Below are 19,734 nucleotides of genomic sequence, written 5' to 3'. Positions count from 1 at the left end.
TTCTAACACGGTGGATGGCATTTGGAATGGGTTGCCTTCAGATGAGTTTAAGAAAAAGCTTAATAAGTACATGAATGAAAAGGGCTGGGTTTAAATTTTTTTTATTTTATTTTATTTTAATTTAGTTTTGAGGATGGAACATCCAAGATGGACTAATAGGTCCCATGTTGTCCCAAAATATTGTTATTTTATGTTAAGATAAAAAAAAATTGGGAATTTAAAAATCTGCAAATAGAGATCAAAAAAGTAAGGAAAAAGGGGTGGAGATACTGTAGACATTATTTACTCAAACTACAAACCCTTATTTTAGTAACATGCAGTTACCTAGAATTACATTTGGTGGAGTCAAAATAGGATTTGTAGTAAATAACGTCTACAGTATCTCCAGCTTTGTTTCCTTACTTTTTGTGATCTCTGTTTGCAGATTTTTGAAATTTACAATTTTTTATTTATCTTGTTTGCTTGCTTTATGCTCAATTATGAGCCATGGATTACTTGATATAGTAGCTAATTTTATACATTGTAATGATAATATACATAACTAGTAGCTAGTTGATACAGTTCATGATGATTTACTGCAGCTATTGACTGTTTGATCACATTTGTTCAAGATGTTTAATGTTAAGCTGCATCTGGAGATTGTCATGGAAATTTGTTTGAGAATATAATGAGCATTTATAGCTTCTGTGTAACTAAATTCTCTATATACAGTGCATAGCAAATATATGCCTAGACTAAGACACAACCCCCACAAGGTGTGAAAGCAAATTTTACCAGTAGAAAAGCAGCCTTTTCAAATAAAACATATACATCTAAAACATCGCTTTAAATAAACCTTTGTGTCTTTCGAAGTAATTTTTTTATGAATGTGTGTAATAAGATTTAATATTATGTGTATTGATGTTTTTCTACTGCTTCATACATAATATAGGGGTTGGCTCCCTAAAGACACCGATTGTATAGTGCACAAAGCATTGAGAATCTATGTTATAGTCATCTAATGTTCATCTATTACATATTGACTGGTAATTCCTGTTTCACCCTGCACTTAAACTTTTTAAAGGAACACCAAATATTTGTAAGAAAGCTAATAACATCGTTTATATTAGAATTATGATGTTTTTTAGCTTACGTGAAATATAGAAAAAACAGATCAACTTTTCAATACCTCTACAATCTTTGCAGTACTTTTTCAGTATTCTACAAAAAGTTTGGGTGCAATATACCAAGCTGTTTTTGTTGTAGGCTGGAAAGAGAATAATAATAAGAATAACAACAACAATAATTACAAATTGGCTCTTTTGAGCAGATTTTCTTTTCCTTGTAAGTCTAACATGCATGATTATTTTGTGCATTTTTATATATGTGTACAGGTTTTAAAATGTTCTTTGAACTGAATCTTTACTGTTTAAGGTGCTTTTTGCCCACACATTCTGTTATGGTTATGTGCAATTCCTTGCGATCTTTATTACGAATCACTATCATGGTTCATGATAAAGATAAGCTGGAAAGCAAATATTCAGATTTTTTTACTGTTTAGTAAAGCTCATTTGTTATATGACACAGTTCATTAGGAAGGGTAAACTTTTCATCTAATACTTCTGAAGTACTATTTAGTCCAACTCATTAAAACATAGTAAGTACAGTAGTTTGTTTAGAACAGCCTAAGTAATGCCTGGTTTAGTTCAGTCAAACATGGTAAATACAGTAGTTTGTTTAGAACAACCCAAGTTCTGTCTGATTCAGTTTAATCAAACATGGTAGATACAGTAGTTTGTTTAGAACAACCCAAGTTCTGTCTGATTCAGTTTAATCAAACATGGTAGATACAGTAGTTTGTTCGGAACAACCAAAGTACTTCCTGATTCAGTTCAATCGTACAGGTTAAGTTACATTTAGTACAGCTAAAATACTATCTTTTTCAGTTCGTTTTCATGTAGTATAGATAAGATACCATCTTATTAATTTCAAACAAACATAGTATTTAATCTGTGTTCAGTACATCTAAAGTACTGTGTGATCCAGTTTAGTACTATATATATTTATACTTTAATGAGATAAACTGTATAATGCTATAGATTATGGGAGTTTAATTTAATTGCTAGTTTTAGTTATGCATAGTTGTGGGTCAATTTTCTTTGGTGTTGCTGAACTCTCCCACAGAAAGATCACTAGAGAATTATGTGGTTTATTACTGTGTATGTACTCTAGGGATTTTAACTCTAGAGATACAGAAATAACAAGAGTATATGCCACAATTTTTATTTATGTAATGATCCAGTAATATGAATGACTAGCTTATTCTAGGAAAGTTGGCCCTGTTGTGATTTGTATATAGTGGTTAACTCTTACAGTCTGATACGGATTCATAGATCTCTTTCCACACTTAGAGAGAAGTGGAAAATTTGCAAATGTGTTTTGTTTTGTGTCTTTCAGCTGAGTTGTATTTTTTATCCAGTGTCTCATAGAGATTAAGTAAACTATTTTGTTTTGCTCAAGTCATAAAATTCAGTTTTAGTTCTGCATAATATTATATGCCATTCTTTCTGCTAGTGATCATGGAGTAAGACTAAATTTTGGTACCATGACCAGGATTTGCTTTCTTGGATTTTTTCTTGACAGGTGTACTTTTCCACACTCCTCTGAACTCTTGTGACATATTTTGAACTTTTTAAAACTTGACATGGCATTTTTCCACCAGCCTTATAAGCAAAGATAGGAGTTGGACATTGAAGGTAGACTGCCCTGGGAAGGTCTAGGGGAAGTCATCTTTGAATAACAGCCTTTCATCATTGATGGGAAAAGCCTTGTTCATGACCTCAAGGTAGCTACATACCTAGGATGGGAAACCACAGCTTTGACCTCCAGAGCTGCTAATCAGGTTCTATCCCTGACCTTAGACCTCAGTGCACAGAAAAAGTTGTCGACTGAAGATCTCAATGGCACCTTGCTATCAGAAGGTCCTAAGGTTGGGTGGAAAGTTTTCTAGAACCTCCAGGTTGTTTCAGACCAGTTGAATCAAACCCATCCATGATTAACCAAAGAAGAATGGAAGTACCACTGGTAAATTGAAGTTTGCCAGTTAAACCTGCATTGTTTCCAGGAAAAAACATACAACACCTAAGGCTTGTTAAGTAGCTGAGCTGATTAATGTGTGTGCCCCCAGTGGTATGTCTGCTGACTTACACCACTAAAAACCAGATTTCAATACCCATGGTGGGCAGAGCACAGATAACTCTTGTAGCTTTGTGCTTAATTACAAACAAACAGACTCTGATCAGTGTGACTGTTATTGTCCACTTGACAAATTGTTCACTTCTGGCTCACAGTGAGTCAATCAGGTGTTCAGTGAGTACATTTCATTTACTGCATGAACACAAATAAAAATTTTTTTTGCAAGATATCCTCTATTACTTTCAGTTTGGCTAAGAAACTCAAATTGCTTTATGTCTGTAGTATTACACAGTTCAAACTTTTCAGCAAGAACTGTTGGAAGTACACCATTGCCATCTTCAAATAGAAGAGACAAAATGTTAAACACCTTAAGTTTTTGTGATCTGCTGTTTCATTGATGGCATTCATTTAGGCTCTCTGAACAGTGCATCAAGTATGGCACCCAAAACAACATGAGCTGTCTACATGAATGGCTTAAGTGTTCACAATGATCAGTTTAGCTTGTTGACAAGCCTCTGGTGATGTCTATTGGATAGAGGATATCATCTTCACCTAAAGAATTGTGCTGCGAGAAACACAAAATGTTTATTAACTATTATTAATTAATCAGTTTTAAAGTTTTAAATGTGCATTTTTTATGATTTTAAATTGAAATATGGATTTTTTTTTGTTTGTTAAATCATATTTTTGTATTTCTTTGAGAATTTTAAGACTTGTGGTTATTAAAGAATGTTATTTATATGTTAAAGGGTTTTCATTGTTTACTGTAATGTCTTGTTTTATGAAATTGTAATGGCTATTTCATCTGCTAAAGATTATGTATTTTTGACTTTGAAAGGTTTTTAATTACTCATTGTTAAAGGTCTTATGTGATATTTGATTAATGGTAATTTTATTTTACAGAATGTTTCACGTATGGTAAACGGCTTGTCTTCGTATTTTTAAGGGTAATTAGATTGTGTTTGTATTTCATATTCTACTTTGCTTTTTAAATGTGACATCAACTAATTTATGTAAATGCTTATCTGTTATTATAAACCTAAGTTATTTTTTTTTAGGTGATCTGTAAATGAAACAAGCTAGGCCATGAAGTTTGTAATAATTTATAAGTTTTGATTTATTAATGACAAGAATGTGCTGCATAAAGATATAAAGTTCATGGGTGTAAGAGTGTTACACAATGTGTTGATTTTTTGGATAATAGTGATATTAGCATGTAAAAATCATGTTAAATATAAAGCCCATTTGCATTTATTAACAGATGCAGTACAATGTTACATTAGTTTGTTGTGAGAGCCTTTAGTGACATTAATGTGCCATGAAAAGCTTATGTACAGCTTCCAACAGGACACACATGTTGGTTGATTGGAGAGCAGTTAGTGATGATGTGTTATCACCTTGATTTAAATGTGTAACTCTTGTATATCTATCAAGATGTGTGAAACAGCATCACATAGTTATTTGTTGAAGAACAGTTAGTGGTAATAATGCTAAATGTAAAGCCTGACGTAGTACACCTACCAACAGGTGTAATACAGTGTCACAAAGCTGGTTGAGTGAAGAGTAATTAGTGATGTTGATATGTCATCAGCACAGTAATAAATGTAAAACTGTCATCAATATCACTAAATGTCATTTTTTGGTTGACTTTTGCATAGTTCTGTATTTGAAAGTCGAACAGGCTGGTGAAAAAACAATTAAAAAAGGAAATTTTTCTTGGAATGTTTTTGAACCTGTGCTAAGTGAAAACTTTCTAGTATTGATGTGTTACTTTGTTGTAATTTTTAAATTTTATTCAAACCTCATTCATTAATTTACCCATCATGGAAGAAATTTTAATGATTTTCTTGATTATAGTATCAGGGCTGAAGTGCTATTGTGTTCAGCATTGTCCAAATAATGAATTAGAAGGAATCTGTGTGGCCCGAGAAGGTGGTCGCTGTTTTAGTGCAGTAGAGGAAGTTGAAGCTGACGATGGACAGCTAGAAGCTGAACGCACATATGGCTGTTTGCCTCCAGATGAACGTGGTTTCATTCAAGTAAATTTGTCATATAGTAAACATAATTTTAAAATAGTATAAGTTTTTTTATCAGTAATTGGAATTTGAAAGTTAAACCAATATTTATAAAAAAAATTTTGACTAAGTATAAGTACAAAATTAGGCCAGGTAGTGAAGTCATGAATCTCTTATAGTAGTCTCGTATTTAATCAATTGATAAGGTATGCTAAAACTAATTGAAAATAAACTGTTTCTGTTTAGGTTTTAATTATAATTGTTTCACAATAAGAAAAAGTTTTCCATCAATAGTTAAACTCTGTATAGTTTTTCCTTTCTCTCTTTGTAATCAATTATGAGGAAGTATTACAATTTAATCCATCTCTAACCTTAAAAATTAGTCTGTGTTTTCATTATTAAAATGAAGCCTGAGTTTTGTATTTGTAAATTACTAGGAAGTGTTAACACAGAAAGCTATAAAAAAAATGTTTATATGTTTCATTTAATTAATAGTTGGAACTATGTTTATCTTTATTTTTCTACAACATGTATAAATATGTCTTGACTTTTTTACTTTTACCACACACACATGCCTGAACTCTACTTCTAGCATATGCATTTCTAGCTCTTTTTATCTACTTCTAGTACATTTATTTTTCTTGCAAAACATGCTTACCTCCTTTCACTACAGCTATTACCTCAACTGTCAGGGTTTCTTCCTTTACCCATTTAAGCATTGGTCTGATTTTTTCTTGCTTGCTCCAGTCTTTTATATCCCACTTAATTGCCCTTGGCGATATTTGTCTCGTGACAGTCTCCACCTATGTCATTGCGCCCTCTATCCTGGTACTGTATATAAACACATCATTCAGATAATGTTATCGCTATTTCGAGACTGACTCAATCCCATAGTTCTGCTCCTATTCAAGGGTCCAGACCCTCGGTACATTGGTACTCAGAATAGATTCTGTCCATATCCAAGGGATCTGCTGCTCGGTCGGATAGCCACCAGTGGCATTGTTCATTATTGAATGCCTTCAGGGTTTGTGGGGGCTTGGCTCCAAGGATGTCTGGACATGTGGTAACCTTAACCATGGATTCATGAGCACTACAGGTACTTGAGACATGATTAGTCATTAGTTCACATCTTCACCACTATTATCCACTCAACCTGTAAGTTTTCTGTCTCCCGCAGAGTCTTGGGATTTGGAACTTAGTTCTAGGGCTATCAGAGTTTGGTTGGTCTGGAGGTAGTGAGAGAGTCATGCTAGTTCTTCTGGGGTTTTATTCCTATAGGTTGTTGGGAATAAGAAGTCAGGAGATTGGTGTCCATTCATCAATCTTTGTCATCTATATCAATGTCTAAATTCTCCAAGGTTCGTAAGTTACTCATTCCTCAATCTGAGTTGGCATTTTTTGCTGGGATTATGGATGTCCTAGTTCATTGTAGTTGCCATAGTGGTGGCTTTCCACCACTATTGGCATTTTTTGTGCACAAGGATCGGGTACTGTAGTTCAGAGTTTTTACCTTCAGACTAGCATTGGCTTCCCATGAGTTCTGCCAAATTGTCAGTTTTTTCTCGTCACCTTCATTGCATAGCACTGTGCACACACCATTCTATAGAAGACTGGATATGACACACACATATTGGTAATGGTGTATTGAGTAGAGGTTGAACACACTTCAATCAGAAGTGCCAAGCATAACTTGTTTTTGACCTGGCTCTTTGGCAAGGGTTTTTGCATCTTTCACAATTGCCCTGTGCAAGGCAGTATTATTGACTACCGTAACAAAATATTCTTTGAGTCCCCAGTAATGTCTGGATTCCTCAAGTTGCTTTGGGTCCTTTGTCCCAAATAACCATTCCAGTTACCTAACTTTTATATTAAGGTTACATTACATGCCCATTCTCAACACCTGTTTGTGACTTTATTATCATATGCCATGTATCACCTTTACCTTAAGGCTTATTTTTCATTGTTGCTGACCTACAGATATTGCCGGTTGGAGTGGTTTGTACTGTTTTTCACAGAACACTTTATCATTCTACCTACATCCTCAGAATAGTTCTTCTTACCCAAGACACTGTTAGACAGGGAAGGGGATAAATCCTTTTCACTGATTCATCGGATTACTATTTCCCACTTCTATGATCTATCAGATTTTGATCGTTGTTATGTTTAGTGAGGGTCTTGAAGGTTTTATTGCATGCAATAATGCCTTTAGAGATGCTAAACAATGACTTTTTGTACTGGGCTCTCTTTGAAGACGAGGAATCTTCTGCAAGTCATGTCTAATCAAATTTGTATATTTCTGTCTTTTAGCAACCCAGTTTAATTGCCCGCTGAAGAACGTTGTGCAGAGTGGTATGTGGACCTTCCCCCCAATACTTTTATCTCATATTATTTGCATGATCTGAGGGTTTTTGCCTACTCCCTGTAGCTATCTTAAGCACTTCCTCCTATATTATACAGAGGGGTGAATATCTTCATTACTACACTTCAGGGTCCCTTACCTCGTTTTCACAGATCCTGTTCTGTGGCAATTGTTGCCCAGGCAGGTGTGCTTTATTCAAGCCAATTCAGCACTAGTAACCATTAATTCAATCTACTTTATTTAGGTTGCAACAGGCTCTGTAGAAATGAGGTATTCTATAAGAGCACCTAGAGGCTGCCTGGGTGGTATTAATGTACTGTGCTGGATCGCCACTATTGGACTATCATGAATAAAGAATAAGGGGATCCTGCCCATCCTTTTGTGTTGCCTTTTGGACTTCTTCAAGTTGAGGAGAAATGTTGTCCACTTTGGTGGTGCTTACCTTCTCGTTGTGATTCCAGTGGCTCAAAATGCATCACTCTAAGGCTACAGGTTGGGATCCAATCATAAGTGTAAATAAATGTGTGTGTGTGTGTGTGTGTGTGTATATATATATATACCTTGCAGTATAATTGCTCTAGCCACCAATGTGGGATATAGGGACCATGGCCCCATAATTTCAACACTGGCTATCTGGTTGGGGCCTGGCCCATAGTGATGATAAATCAGGTAAAATTCCACCCAGAGTACATGAATTAAGTTCTGGGTGAAGAGCATACCTATTCTGGATGTAGTATGGTTCCCCCACTAGGGTTCCAATCCTCAATTGACATACCTATAATCTATGCAGATGCTTTCTGTGTGGATAATTCTCTCACTGGCCCCTCCACCTTCTCAAAGTGGGATTCTAGCTGTAGTGTGAGAGGAGGTATGTATGTTGTGGAAGTTAACATTTTCTTAAATTGAAAATGTATTTCCAATAATACTTACCTCTGCTGACATTCTCCCACCCTTTCTCCCCACTAAGAGCTAGTGTTAGAGACTGGGATTGAGTCAGTCTGGAAATAGGGATAATATTATCTGAATGAGTTGCTTATATACAGTACCAGGATAGAGGGTGCATTGATGTAGGTGGAGAGTTTCATGAGACAATTATTGCCAAGGGCAATTAAGTGGGTTATAAAAGACTGGAGCCAGGAAGAAAAAATAAGACCAATGCTTAGATAGGCAGAGGAAGAAACCCTAGCAATCAAACAATTGCTGTAGTGTGAGTGAGGCATTATTGAAAATACATTTTTGACTTAAGAAAATGTTAACTTTCTTACATTTGTCTTTTTTATTTCTATTACCTATATGTGTAGTTTATTTCTGACATGTATATTTAATTTTATTTCTGCCATTTGTATGTTTAGATTTTATTTCTACCACATACATATGTGTAGATTTAATTTCAACCACACGTATGCGCAGCTTTGTTTTCTGTTGTTTTAAATAATAATTTGAATATATATATAAAAATAAGAGTAGTATACTTTGAACAAGTTTGAAACTGGTTCCTTAGATTTTTAATTTTGAATGTGTAGACTGACATTTCTGATGGGACTTAACTGTGACTTCAGTGGTAACACTGACAACAATAAAATTAATCTCAGAGACTTACTTTCAAAATTATTAAAACTATAATATGTTTATTATGGTGAATATTTTCAATTTTCAACACACATTTGTATTATTATAATTGTGAAAGTCGTGATATCATACAGTACTGTTTGTTGCACATGAAAGTCATGATATCATCAGGTACTTTGTAGTGGCAACACCAGTATACTTCATTTCATATTGCTGTTATTGAGGTGTGGTTCTTGTGCAATGTGACTTGGGTGTCAAAGAAATTTACATCTAATCCTCAGATTTATAAATCAAATACTTAGTTACCTATTAGTGGTATCGGACCCCTATATCTTTATCATTAGTTTCTGAATTTAAGTATATTACATTTTATCAAATGCATATTGTTTACTAGGACCCTGTATGTCTTAAAAATCTGTTAAGCAATTGTAATTGAAACATCTTAAGGATGCACATTTGGTATTCAAAACCATATTTAAAAAAAAATTTTTTTTGAATCAGACAGTGCTTTCAGTCAAAGGTACATTTTGAATCAGACAGGGAACTTATTCTTTAAAACCATCTTTAAAAAAGTAATTTTTAAAGCTAACTATCTATTCAACCATACAAATTATTATTCTCACGCATAAATAATTTTTGAAGTAGAGAATAGTCATACAGCTTTAAATTATTAGTTTCATATTTTTCTTTGAATTTCCTCAGGTTTCTTAAAATACCTTGTGAAGGAATTCAAGATGAAATATCTGTTGATTATACTAAGTTCATTACTAATATATGTTTATTGTTTGACTCGGCTGTAAATGTTACAATGTAAAATTAAATATCACTGGAACATATAAAACAGATTTTTCACCTAAGACATTTTCACCATGTATTGGTATGGGGACAGCAGATCTTTGATGAAACTATAGTTGTTTGTGTTTTTCATTGCATTGTACATGTAAGATCAGGTTACAGGTCTGAAAAGTCCTATTCATCTGTTTCTGAAAAACTTGAACATGTGGCAGGGTATCTATTTGACTCTGATGACATATGGATGGTGGTAATGTTATCCAGAGTAGGAGCTTAGTTTGTTAACTTAGGAAGAATGAGAGGCTCTCTATGTATTTAGTATGAATTGTTCACAGTCGACATGTACTGTTTCTTTGTAGATCCATGTGATTGTTTGTTATTCTACCTAGTGTACATGTACTGCATTGTTTTTGTGGAGTTTCACAATTGTCTGTTGTTCTATTCAATGTACATAAACTGTTTTTTGTGATGCCTTTTGGTTGTATTATACTACTTAGTTTACATGAACTATGTTATGTTTTTAGAGTTACTGAACAAGTACATCTGTTAGCTTATAGAACCATTAAGTTACATACAAGTATGTTCTTAATTAACATGTGTTTGAAGTGTTAGATTCAAGGGAAAAGTTTGAAGACAAGTTTTGAAAATATTATAAACAAATGATTTTTTGTTTCTTAATTCTGGACAAAATATACAGAACAGAGTAAATCATGATATGGGAAAACAGTTTTTAGATGTACAATTAAATCCAAGACTTCATTTTTTGATAATTAGGCTGAAATTAAACCAGAATGACTTTTAATGGCAAGTTTAACCAGAACAATTGAGAAATGTTACATTTTTTTTTATTTATATACAGAAATTATATTATTTTGTAATGGATTTTGTATAATTTGTTATTTCATGAGCTTACTTTCACCAAGTAGTATTTCAATGTGGATTAGTAAGGAAATTTTAGCATACGTTTAAGATAATATTGTAGGTTGTAGCTGTTGTTTCATGCTGATTTTAAATATTTTCCAGTGTAAAGGGAACCTTGTTCCACACCTTGTTCCAAAGTCTATAGAGTGTTGTGATGAAACGGACATGTGCAATAAGGCCCTTAATCCAAAATATACAGTAAGACTACCTACTCAGAGCCCAGGTGAGCTTGTATGAAGGCATGCTTCATCCTCTTTCTTAAATAATGTATGTGCTGTTCAATTTGACTATAGGGTTGTTAGATATAAATGGCTGTTTCATTTAAATTTTATACAAGAGTTATGATTTAGATGGTTATAAAGTGCAAGTGTTAAATTTAGTATTTTTAGAAACAATGGGTATGGCAGGTTTGCTTATGTAACCTTTACAAATCAATTGTTGTGAATTGACATCACATTACTTGGACCTTCTGAATTTCTCTCATTGCTTTAAGTGAGTATTGTTACATCATCTCATCTCGTATTTTGTAGAAAGTTCTAGGCCTCAGTTGGGCAGTATATATGGCTGACCAAATTAGTGGAAGTAAGACAAAGTTAGTAGGAAATATAGACAAATAGATCTAGGCTGTGTTTGTAATATTAGCCATAAAGAGTTTATGGTGGCAACTTTTAAAGTGTAATAAGATTGTATTGTAACAACAGAGTAGAGAAAAATAATTTGTCATGTCAAAGGGTGCTCTAAAGTAATTGAACCCACTATGTAGTCTTCACAAAAAGAGAGAATTATTTAAAGTTTTGTGATAACCAATAGTATAGCAAATTTTTGTATGTTTGTTTGACTTGTTTCAATACATTATTATATTAAACCAAGTAGACTGTAAAGAATTCTGCCCATCCATACATTATATATATATATAAACTTGACAGGATTATTAGTACCTGTTGCTTTTGTCTTTTATATTTACTAATATAATATATTTAGTAACCAAAAATCAACTAATACTAAATTAATCTGTTGTGTTTTGTACTGTATTATTGAAACCGCATATCATTTTATCTTACAAAAACAAATTTAAAGTTAATATTCTTTCATTTTTAATATTTCATGTAAGTATTTCATCAGACTAAGAATTAATTTATTAACTTCTTAATATCTGTCTCATTCCAGGAGAGTTTTCAACTTTTGATGACAGTATTCACCAGATAGCACTTTTAATATCAGTGACTGTCTGTTTTATTTTCCTGATTGTATTTGTATTGGTTGCCTATATCAGGTAATGCTCTAATTTTCCTTCAGACCATTATTAGGTTAAAATTTTATATTTCTCTTCTTATTTTGATACTTTATTTATTACATCAGAAGAAAATATATATCTAATTGCCATCAATAAAAACTTAAAAGGAGGCAATAAATTTGCATTTTGGTCTATAGATAGTATCAAATACTGTATTTTGTAGACATTCAGTAAGGTGAATAGGCTTCAATTTGACCCAAAGTTAGGGCATTATTGTGATTTATCATATTGTTATATTGCATTTTATGTTTTAGGTTTAAAACTTGATCTTAAACATATTCACTTAAGATAAAGACTCAATATTTATTGAATGTTATTTGCATTAGGATAGAAGTTATTAGTAACACAAAAATAGGAACTTTTCTATACAATGTCTAAACCTTGTGTATGGTTTTATGAAACTAACTCCGTGAACTTATATGAAAACAGTTAAACCCTGTGTAATGTTCTATCACAACAACTGAATTTTGGGTAAAGTTCTATAAAACTAACTAAGCTTATGTAAGGTTCTGTGGAAGGAATCTAGTCCTAGTTTAAAGTTCACTAATAACTGTACTTTGTATAACATTATATGACTTTAAAACTTTGTATAAAATGTCAAGAATGTACAAAAAACCTTGAAACTTTGTTTTGTTTAGATGGAAATATTGCATTAATTGCTATGGATACAGTTAAACCTTTTGTAAAATCATCTTTACAGAAAATAAAACCTTTTATATTTTACCACAAAAAAGCTTAAATAAAAGTATTATATACGTAAATACCCCTAAACTCCTATTTCATCTCTTGTGTATAGAAACTTATCAAAAAGTTTTATGAATAAAGTTTTTGTTTATGTGTTAGAGTTAGATTTCTCCCATCTCATTTTCTTTATATCCTCAATTAAAAAAATATACTTAACTCCATACCTCTTCCCGTGTTTTCTATAATAATAGTAATATTTGACATACACTTTGTAACTAAAAGTATTTTGTATTAGACTACACTGTTCTAGAAGTTTAAAATTTGATTATTGTATGTTGTCAGTTAATTAGACCAATGCAAAAATGTGAACAGTGTTTCATTGGGGTTTTTGTGTGTGTGCAAAAAAATTGTATGTATATATCCATAATACTGAATTATTCTGTTTGTGGGTTTTTTATATCTACAAACACATCCTTGCTTTCAAGTACATATATTAGCCAGGATTTGAAAACTGTCCATCCAATTGTTTAAAAAAGTAATGTACTGAAAGCACAACTTCTAGAAGGGAGGGGTGGAAGCTTGGAGCACAAATGAATTAGCTTAATTTATTGAAAAGATGCTACTTTTAGTAGATATACATCATCTTGACCAAGAATATCATTTGCAAAAATATTGTTACCTAGTATGATGAAAGTAATGGTGATGCCATTTTGAAAGGTGAGGTCCATGGCCGCTGATATTTCATTGTTAGTTTTTGCTTTGTTTTTACATTTTGTAGTCAGAAATGGTGACTGTTGTAATTGATCAATAAAGTATCTAAAGAAATCTATATAAATAATACGCTTGCATTTGTCTAAAACTTTTCTCGCAAATTTCTTGATCAAATGCTACAAATCTCGTATCTTTAGAAGGGCCTTTTTTCCGAGAAACCTGGATTGCATATTGGCTTTTCAATTCAGAATCACCTTACTTGTCTTTTGCTTAGTCACACTTTTTAATGCAACAATGAGTATGCTACACGATGGAAGAATGTCATTGTTCTTATTTACAAAGTATTTCACACAAACAATACTTAACCTACTTGTAATTTCCTAAAAAAAATTAACGTTACACTAAATACAATTGTGTAGTTTAATTAAATAAAATTATCTTTACCTGAGTTTGTCTGACTGCATAAGATTTTTTTTCAACTAGACCAGGATTTAATACCTGCAAAAAAGCAAAGCTTAAATGGAGTGTGTGAAAATGATAGAATAAGGAAAATTCAAGTGAATAGCACGAAAACAACCTAAAATGTGTTGTGGGGCTTATGGCTTGTTAATAAATATAATTCTAGTTGTAATTGGCTGGATGTATAAAATGGAACTTTACAATGAATGATAAATTGAAATTCTAAGGAGAAAAATAAGTATTTTAAAAGTTTTTCTTAAAAAGAGTATTTCACAAAAAATGATAGAAATACTGAATCCAATTATATGAATTTTTGTAAGCTAAAACTAGATGCTGTTTAGTAAATTTGTTCAAAGTTTCATGCAATTTGATTAAGTACTGCTGCTGTTAGAAGACAAAAATCAGGGGATATCAGTGAGACACTTCCAATTCTGAAAAAGAGTTAAAATTCTCATTTATTCTGGAAGTGAAGTCCAATTTCATTTTGACATTATGATTATTTGAACTCAGTCATGTTTAGTTTGTTATCTGTACACTGAAGGACCTACAATCAAAGTACTGATTGACATCAATATTAGTAAACACTACATAGAGGAACAACAGAAGGAATCAAGTACTTTGTTAAATGGTAAAGGACAAACACAGTTTAGTTGTACTGAAATTAATTTAATATTTTGCATGACTTGTTCATCTCTAAGTTTTGACCTTAATTGACAACTGCTCATCAAAAGATGAATGGATGAATCACTGGCTACAAGTTAAAAGAAGAATAAAACTTTTTAAATAGACATCATGCATTGTTTGTCTCCATATTTGCAAAATCACATTGTCTCTGCAGGCATTCATCAGGTAGATAAAAGCTATGATGTATAGAGAAGATTTGTTTAAATAGTTAAGTAGTGCCAAATATCTGTTAAGTCGTCAGGAAATTAATGTTGTTTTTTTTTTTAGATGAAAAAAACCCAAACAACTTGTATATCAAAACAAAACATTTATTAAATTTATTAACACCTTTCACATTTGCATACATTTTCCCATTAAGATGGTGTTGCAGCGAACGAAAAAGATGGTAATCTGTAGGTGCCATATCTGGAGAATAATTGTTGATGGGGGAGAACTTCCCAACACAACACCATAATCTTGTATTGCGTCAAACGTGCCACATGTGGATGTGCATTGTCGTGGAGAAGAACACCTTTCCGATTGACGAGTGAAGGGTGTTTCTGATGAAGGGCTTGATTTAAACTGTTGCTGACTATAGATCTCTGCATTGACAGTTAGCTGTGGATTGAGTAGTTTGAAATGAATTACTCCTTTGATGCCCCACCAAATGCAAAGCTCACTTTCTGCGGATGGAGTCCAGGTTTTGGGGTCTGAAGTGGTTTTTGTCTAGGACTGAGCCATTCTTTTTGGCATTTAATATTTGCAGAGAGAATCCATTTTTCATCACTGGTAACAATTCTGTCCAGAAAGGGTTCACATGCATTATGTGCCGGAAGAGACGAAGCAACATTCACACGTTGGAGACGATGATCATCGCAGAGTTCGTGAGGCATCCAAACACCTTCTTTATGGAGTTTTCCCATATTCCTTATATGTTTATGTATTGTTTAATGAGAGACATGCAATTTCAGGACCATTTCATGAGTGTGTTGCCTTGGGTTAGACTCAAAAAGTATCTTCAGAGTATCAATATCAATTCCAACATGTTGGTCCCTGCCATCACATGTTTTAAGGCGAAAGTCACCTGAATGAAATTTGTTGAGCCATCGTTGACACTTATGAATGTTCAAAACATTTCCACAAACTTCTTTGATATTCTTTGTGGCTACAGAGGCGTTGTTTCCTTTCTTGTATTCGAACAGCATTACTTGCTAAAGTGTGTCTCATCTAGCGCCATCACTATAAGGGGTTAGAGTGTACTAAACTTTAAACATTATATAGGCTACACTAATGTGACATTTAGGTGGTTTGTTTAACTATTATATGTGATGTACGTTTTTTGGGTTTTGGTTAATGAAAGTGTTTCAAAATGCGACATTAATTTCTTGATGACATAACAGATGTATAGTCTCTGCTGTATATTTTTTAACCACATAAAATTAATTTCTGTAATATTGTAAGGTAAATGTTTTGTCATTAGAGGGCACCACAGTACTAATTAGCAGTTATTAATGTGACCTAGGTTGAAGAACGTAAAAAGAAAATAATAATAATATTATGAAAACTTTGTCATTATATTAAGTTAATGCTAAAGATGTTTATCTGAAATGTATCTTGATGATTCTATGTTGGTAAATAAAATTTTATCCTTCTTGGCTAATGCTTGGATTGGGTGAAATTGAAGTTTGATACATTCGTGATGTTAGAAAAATACGCAGGTTCGAGAAGTCTTGATAGAAATGAATAAAAACCCTATAACTCGAGCACTTTTGAAAGGTGGACCTTTCTTCTTCAGTACAAAGTTTGATTGTTGTGTAAATCAAAGGAATATTGAGTAAATGTTCTTTGGATGAACATATATTCCAATTCTTTTGGAATTTCAAATTCTGGTTTTTTACTGGTAATACTACATCTAAAGTTAAAAATATAAATAATATCATCAGTTGAAATTGCATTCAAAAATTGTAGCACAGTATACAAATTATTTTTAAAATTTTACAATTGTAAAAAGTTAATTAAGAATTATAAATCATAATAGCTATGTAATAAACAGAAAACAAACCTAAATACATTTTGTGTTGTATAATGTTGGTTTTTATTTTATACCCATATATTGTAAAGCTGATAAATTTCAATATTTCTATTCCTAAAAAAAGTACCTAAAGTTTCCTGTAAAATTGAAAATGTATACATGAAACTTCCTTCACTGGACTACAACCCCTAATGATTTCTTAAGCATAACTGTGTAAAACTCGACTTGATATTCCTGAAAGGAATTTTTATCAGTTAAAAGATGTGTACATTAAAAAGAATAGGGTAAGATCTACTTTTACAGTGTCACCTGCTTGGTTTATGGACTATTCCATATTATGAACTATACTCTGGGTTATACATTACTTATCAGTAACAAAATTGGCAAGGTATTTTTCTTATACTTAGTTCATTGTCAGACTTTTAAGTGTATTTTTATCATATTGGAGTTACGTTCAAACATATTTTACAAACATTCACAGATGCAAAAAGAGAGAAGAAAGAAGACAAAATTACATAGCCTCAGAACAGTGTAATGTTTTTATAGGCAAAGGAGAAACCATCAATGATATGATTGACCAGTCATTAAGCTCTGGAAGTGGATCTGGCCTTCCTATACTTGTAAGTTGTTAACTGTTCTCAACCACTAGCTAAACTCTGGCAGTGTATGTGGCTTTCCTATACTTATAAGTTGTTAGTTGTCCTCAGTCACTAAGTAAGCTATAAGAGGGGATCATGTCTTACCCTATTTTAAGTTGGTAGTTGTCCTAAGACACTAGCTTAAACCCTGAGAGTGGAACATGTTTTCCTCTTCTGTTCTCAGTCACATGCTGAACTGTGGGAGTGGATTTTGTCCTCCTCCTATTTGTAAACTATTAACTATTCTTAGGCACTGGATCTGGTCATCCCTTTCTTGTAAGTTGTTAATTGTTCTCAGGCAGTAGCTAAACTCTGGGAGTGGATCTGGCTTTTGCCTACATGTAAGATTTTTTCTATTTTCAGTCAGCTAAACTTCCATTTTGTACATTTTTAGCTATTCTCAGTCACTAGATAAGCTCAGGCATAGGTTCTGGATTTCTTCTATTGGTGCATTGTGAGCTTTTATCAGCAACTAGGTAAGTTTCAGTTGATCGTTTGGCCTCTTCTGCTAATAAGCTGTAAGCTGTTCTCAGTGAGGAGCTAAGCTCTGGGAATGAACCTGGTCGTTGTCGTCTTCTGGTACATTGTAAGCTTCTTGATCACTAGCCAGTGTGTGGGAGTATATTTGGCCTTCCTGTACTTTGCAAGCTGTTCTCAGCAATTGACTGAGTTCCAAAGATGGATCTGTCTTATCTCTACACGGTTTATTTAATTGAAATTGGTTACTGTGAAGCTTCAATATTTTTATAATGTGAATTTGTTAGTCAAAAACATTTGAAGGTACAAAACAAGTACATTATTTTTGTTTTTTCACAAGTTAATATGACTAAATTCAACTACTATTCAACATTTGCACTTGGCAGGTAGTAAGTTAAATACAGTGTTATCAGTTGTAGTTCTTTTTGAAAAAATAGTGCTAGAATTTTTAATTACAGTTGTGGTGAATGAAATAGTAAACAGTGGGTTTACAATAGTTATATAGGGAATGGTTATTATTAGGTTTTGGACACTACATCTATTTTAATTATATGCTTTTTCTCCAGGTTCAGAGAACAATAGCCAAACAGATTGAGATGATTAAGAGCATTGGAAAGGGTCGATATGGGGAGGTGTGGAAAGCTAAGTGGAGGGGTGAAAACGTTGCAGTTAAAGTTTTCTTTACAACAGAAGAAGCCAGTTGGATCAGAGAAACAGAAATTTACCAAACTGTCCTATTAAGGCATGAAAACATTCTTGGTATGTTTGATTACTGATCATGAAAAGATAGTTTGTACTTAAAAAAAACAAGCTTGCTGTACAGATAAAACTGTCATGAATAGAGAGAACTGGTGAAGATATTTTTATTTAATGGGTATGATTTTTTGTAAATTTTTTATTAAAAATTTGTGGTATATCTGTAAGTTGATGTCTCAGTGTATATATTTGGATTATGGCTGAAATTATTGCAAACAGAGTACCCAGTTGCTGAAGAAATGTGTTCTAATCGTTATAAGTTAGAATGAAATATTTAGTTACCTACACTCGTTGTTGGGGTGATTTCTAGTTCTGATTTGTGTAGATATGTTGCTTCAGTCAGAAGTTAAATAAACAAATGTATATTAACTCACTGTTTTTATATGTATCTGTGAAGCAGAGCTATAGATAGGCAATGTATTTGTATAAAATATAAAACCAAAATATAAGTACTAAATACAATTGTTTTTAAACATCTCAAAAATGCTAACTTATTCCTGTTTATGATTATCTTTGGGACTGCATTCAGATACCAATAGCAGAACAGTTTTAAAACAATCAATAAATACATTTGTTCATTTGGTGGAAACTGGATTAGATTTCACAAAAGTACACACACACAGTTAATAAAAAAGTTACCCCATATGGGAGTGTACTGATAAATAGTGAGCTCTAACATCAGAAATATTCTTTTTGTTACTCTCTAACTGCAAAGCACATAGATCTAAGTTTACTTTATATATCTCGGTGTTAGGTGAGTTTTGGTAAGTCTATTAACCCCTTTGATATGGGTCATGGGTGAAAGGCCATGTCATCTCGTTTGTTGACTTTCATTCAAAATTTTATTGAACTACTATTTCATGAATTTATGTCAGTAAGTTTAATATTAAACTGTAGATTATAATTCAAATTTTAGAATTATAAACAGCGTGGTCACAAGTAAATAGACACCACCTTTACAGAAAAAATGCAATTTTTCAGTCATATTCACATGAATTGATATATTTATAATTTAATTAATATCTAATAGATCTTCCTTTCGCTTCATGGAGTTCGTTGATCCTTTGGGGCATTGTGAGAATCATCTCGTCAATTTTAGATTGTGGGATTTTTGCCCACTCTTGCTTCAAAACTTGGAGTAGATCGCTCTTCGAAGTTGGTTTTTTTGGTTGTTTCTTGACTTGCCGGTC

At 32.7% G+C, this 19,734-nt stretch overlaps 1 protein-coding gene across 2 annotated transcripts in view; it reads left to right on the top strand.

Moving 5' to 3' along the window:
* The window catches only part of LOC106463194 (bone morphogenetic protein receptor type-1B-like), a 71,382-nt gene that overhangs the window by 33,278 nt on the left and 18,370 nt on the right, over positions 1-19,734 (top strand). For both annotated transcript variants that reach the window (XM_013923190.2, XM_022390642.1), the window contains exons 2-6: positions 5,032-5,213; positions 10,933-11,053; positions 11,998-12,103; positions 17,155-17,293; positions 18,355-18,547. In XM_013923190.2, coding sequence (XP_013778644.1) covers positions 5,032-5,213; positions 10,933-11,053; positions 11,998-12,103; positions 17,155-17,293; positions 18,355-18,547 — 741 coding nt within the window. The remainder of the gene's footprint in view (positions 1-5,031; positions 5,214-10,932; positions 11,054-11,997; positions 12,104-17,154; positions 17,294-18,354; positions 18,548-19,734) is intronic.

This window comes from Limulus polyphemus, unplaced genomic scaffold, assembly GCF_000517525.1.
Source record: "Limulus polyphemus unplaced genomic scaffold, Limulus_polyphemus-2.1.2 Scaffold1345, whole genome shotgun sequence".
Lineage (NCBI taxonomy): Eukaryota > Metazoa > Arthropoda > Merostomata > Xiphosura > Limulidae > Limulus > Limulus polyphemus.
The sequence above is the reverse complement of the archived record's forward strand: the minus strand, read 5'-3'. Positions and strand labels throughout refer to the sequence as shown.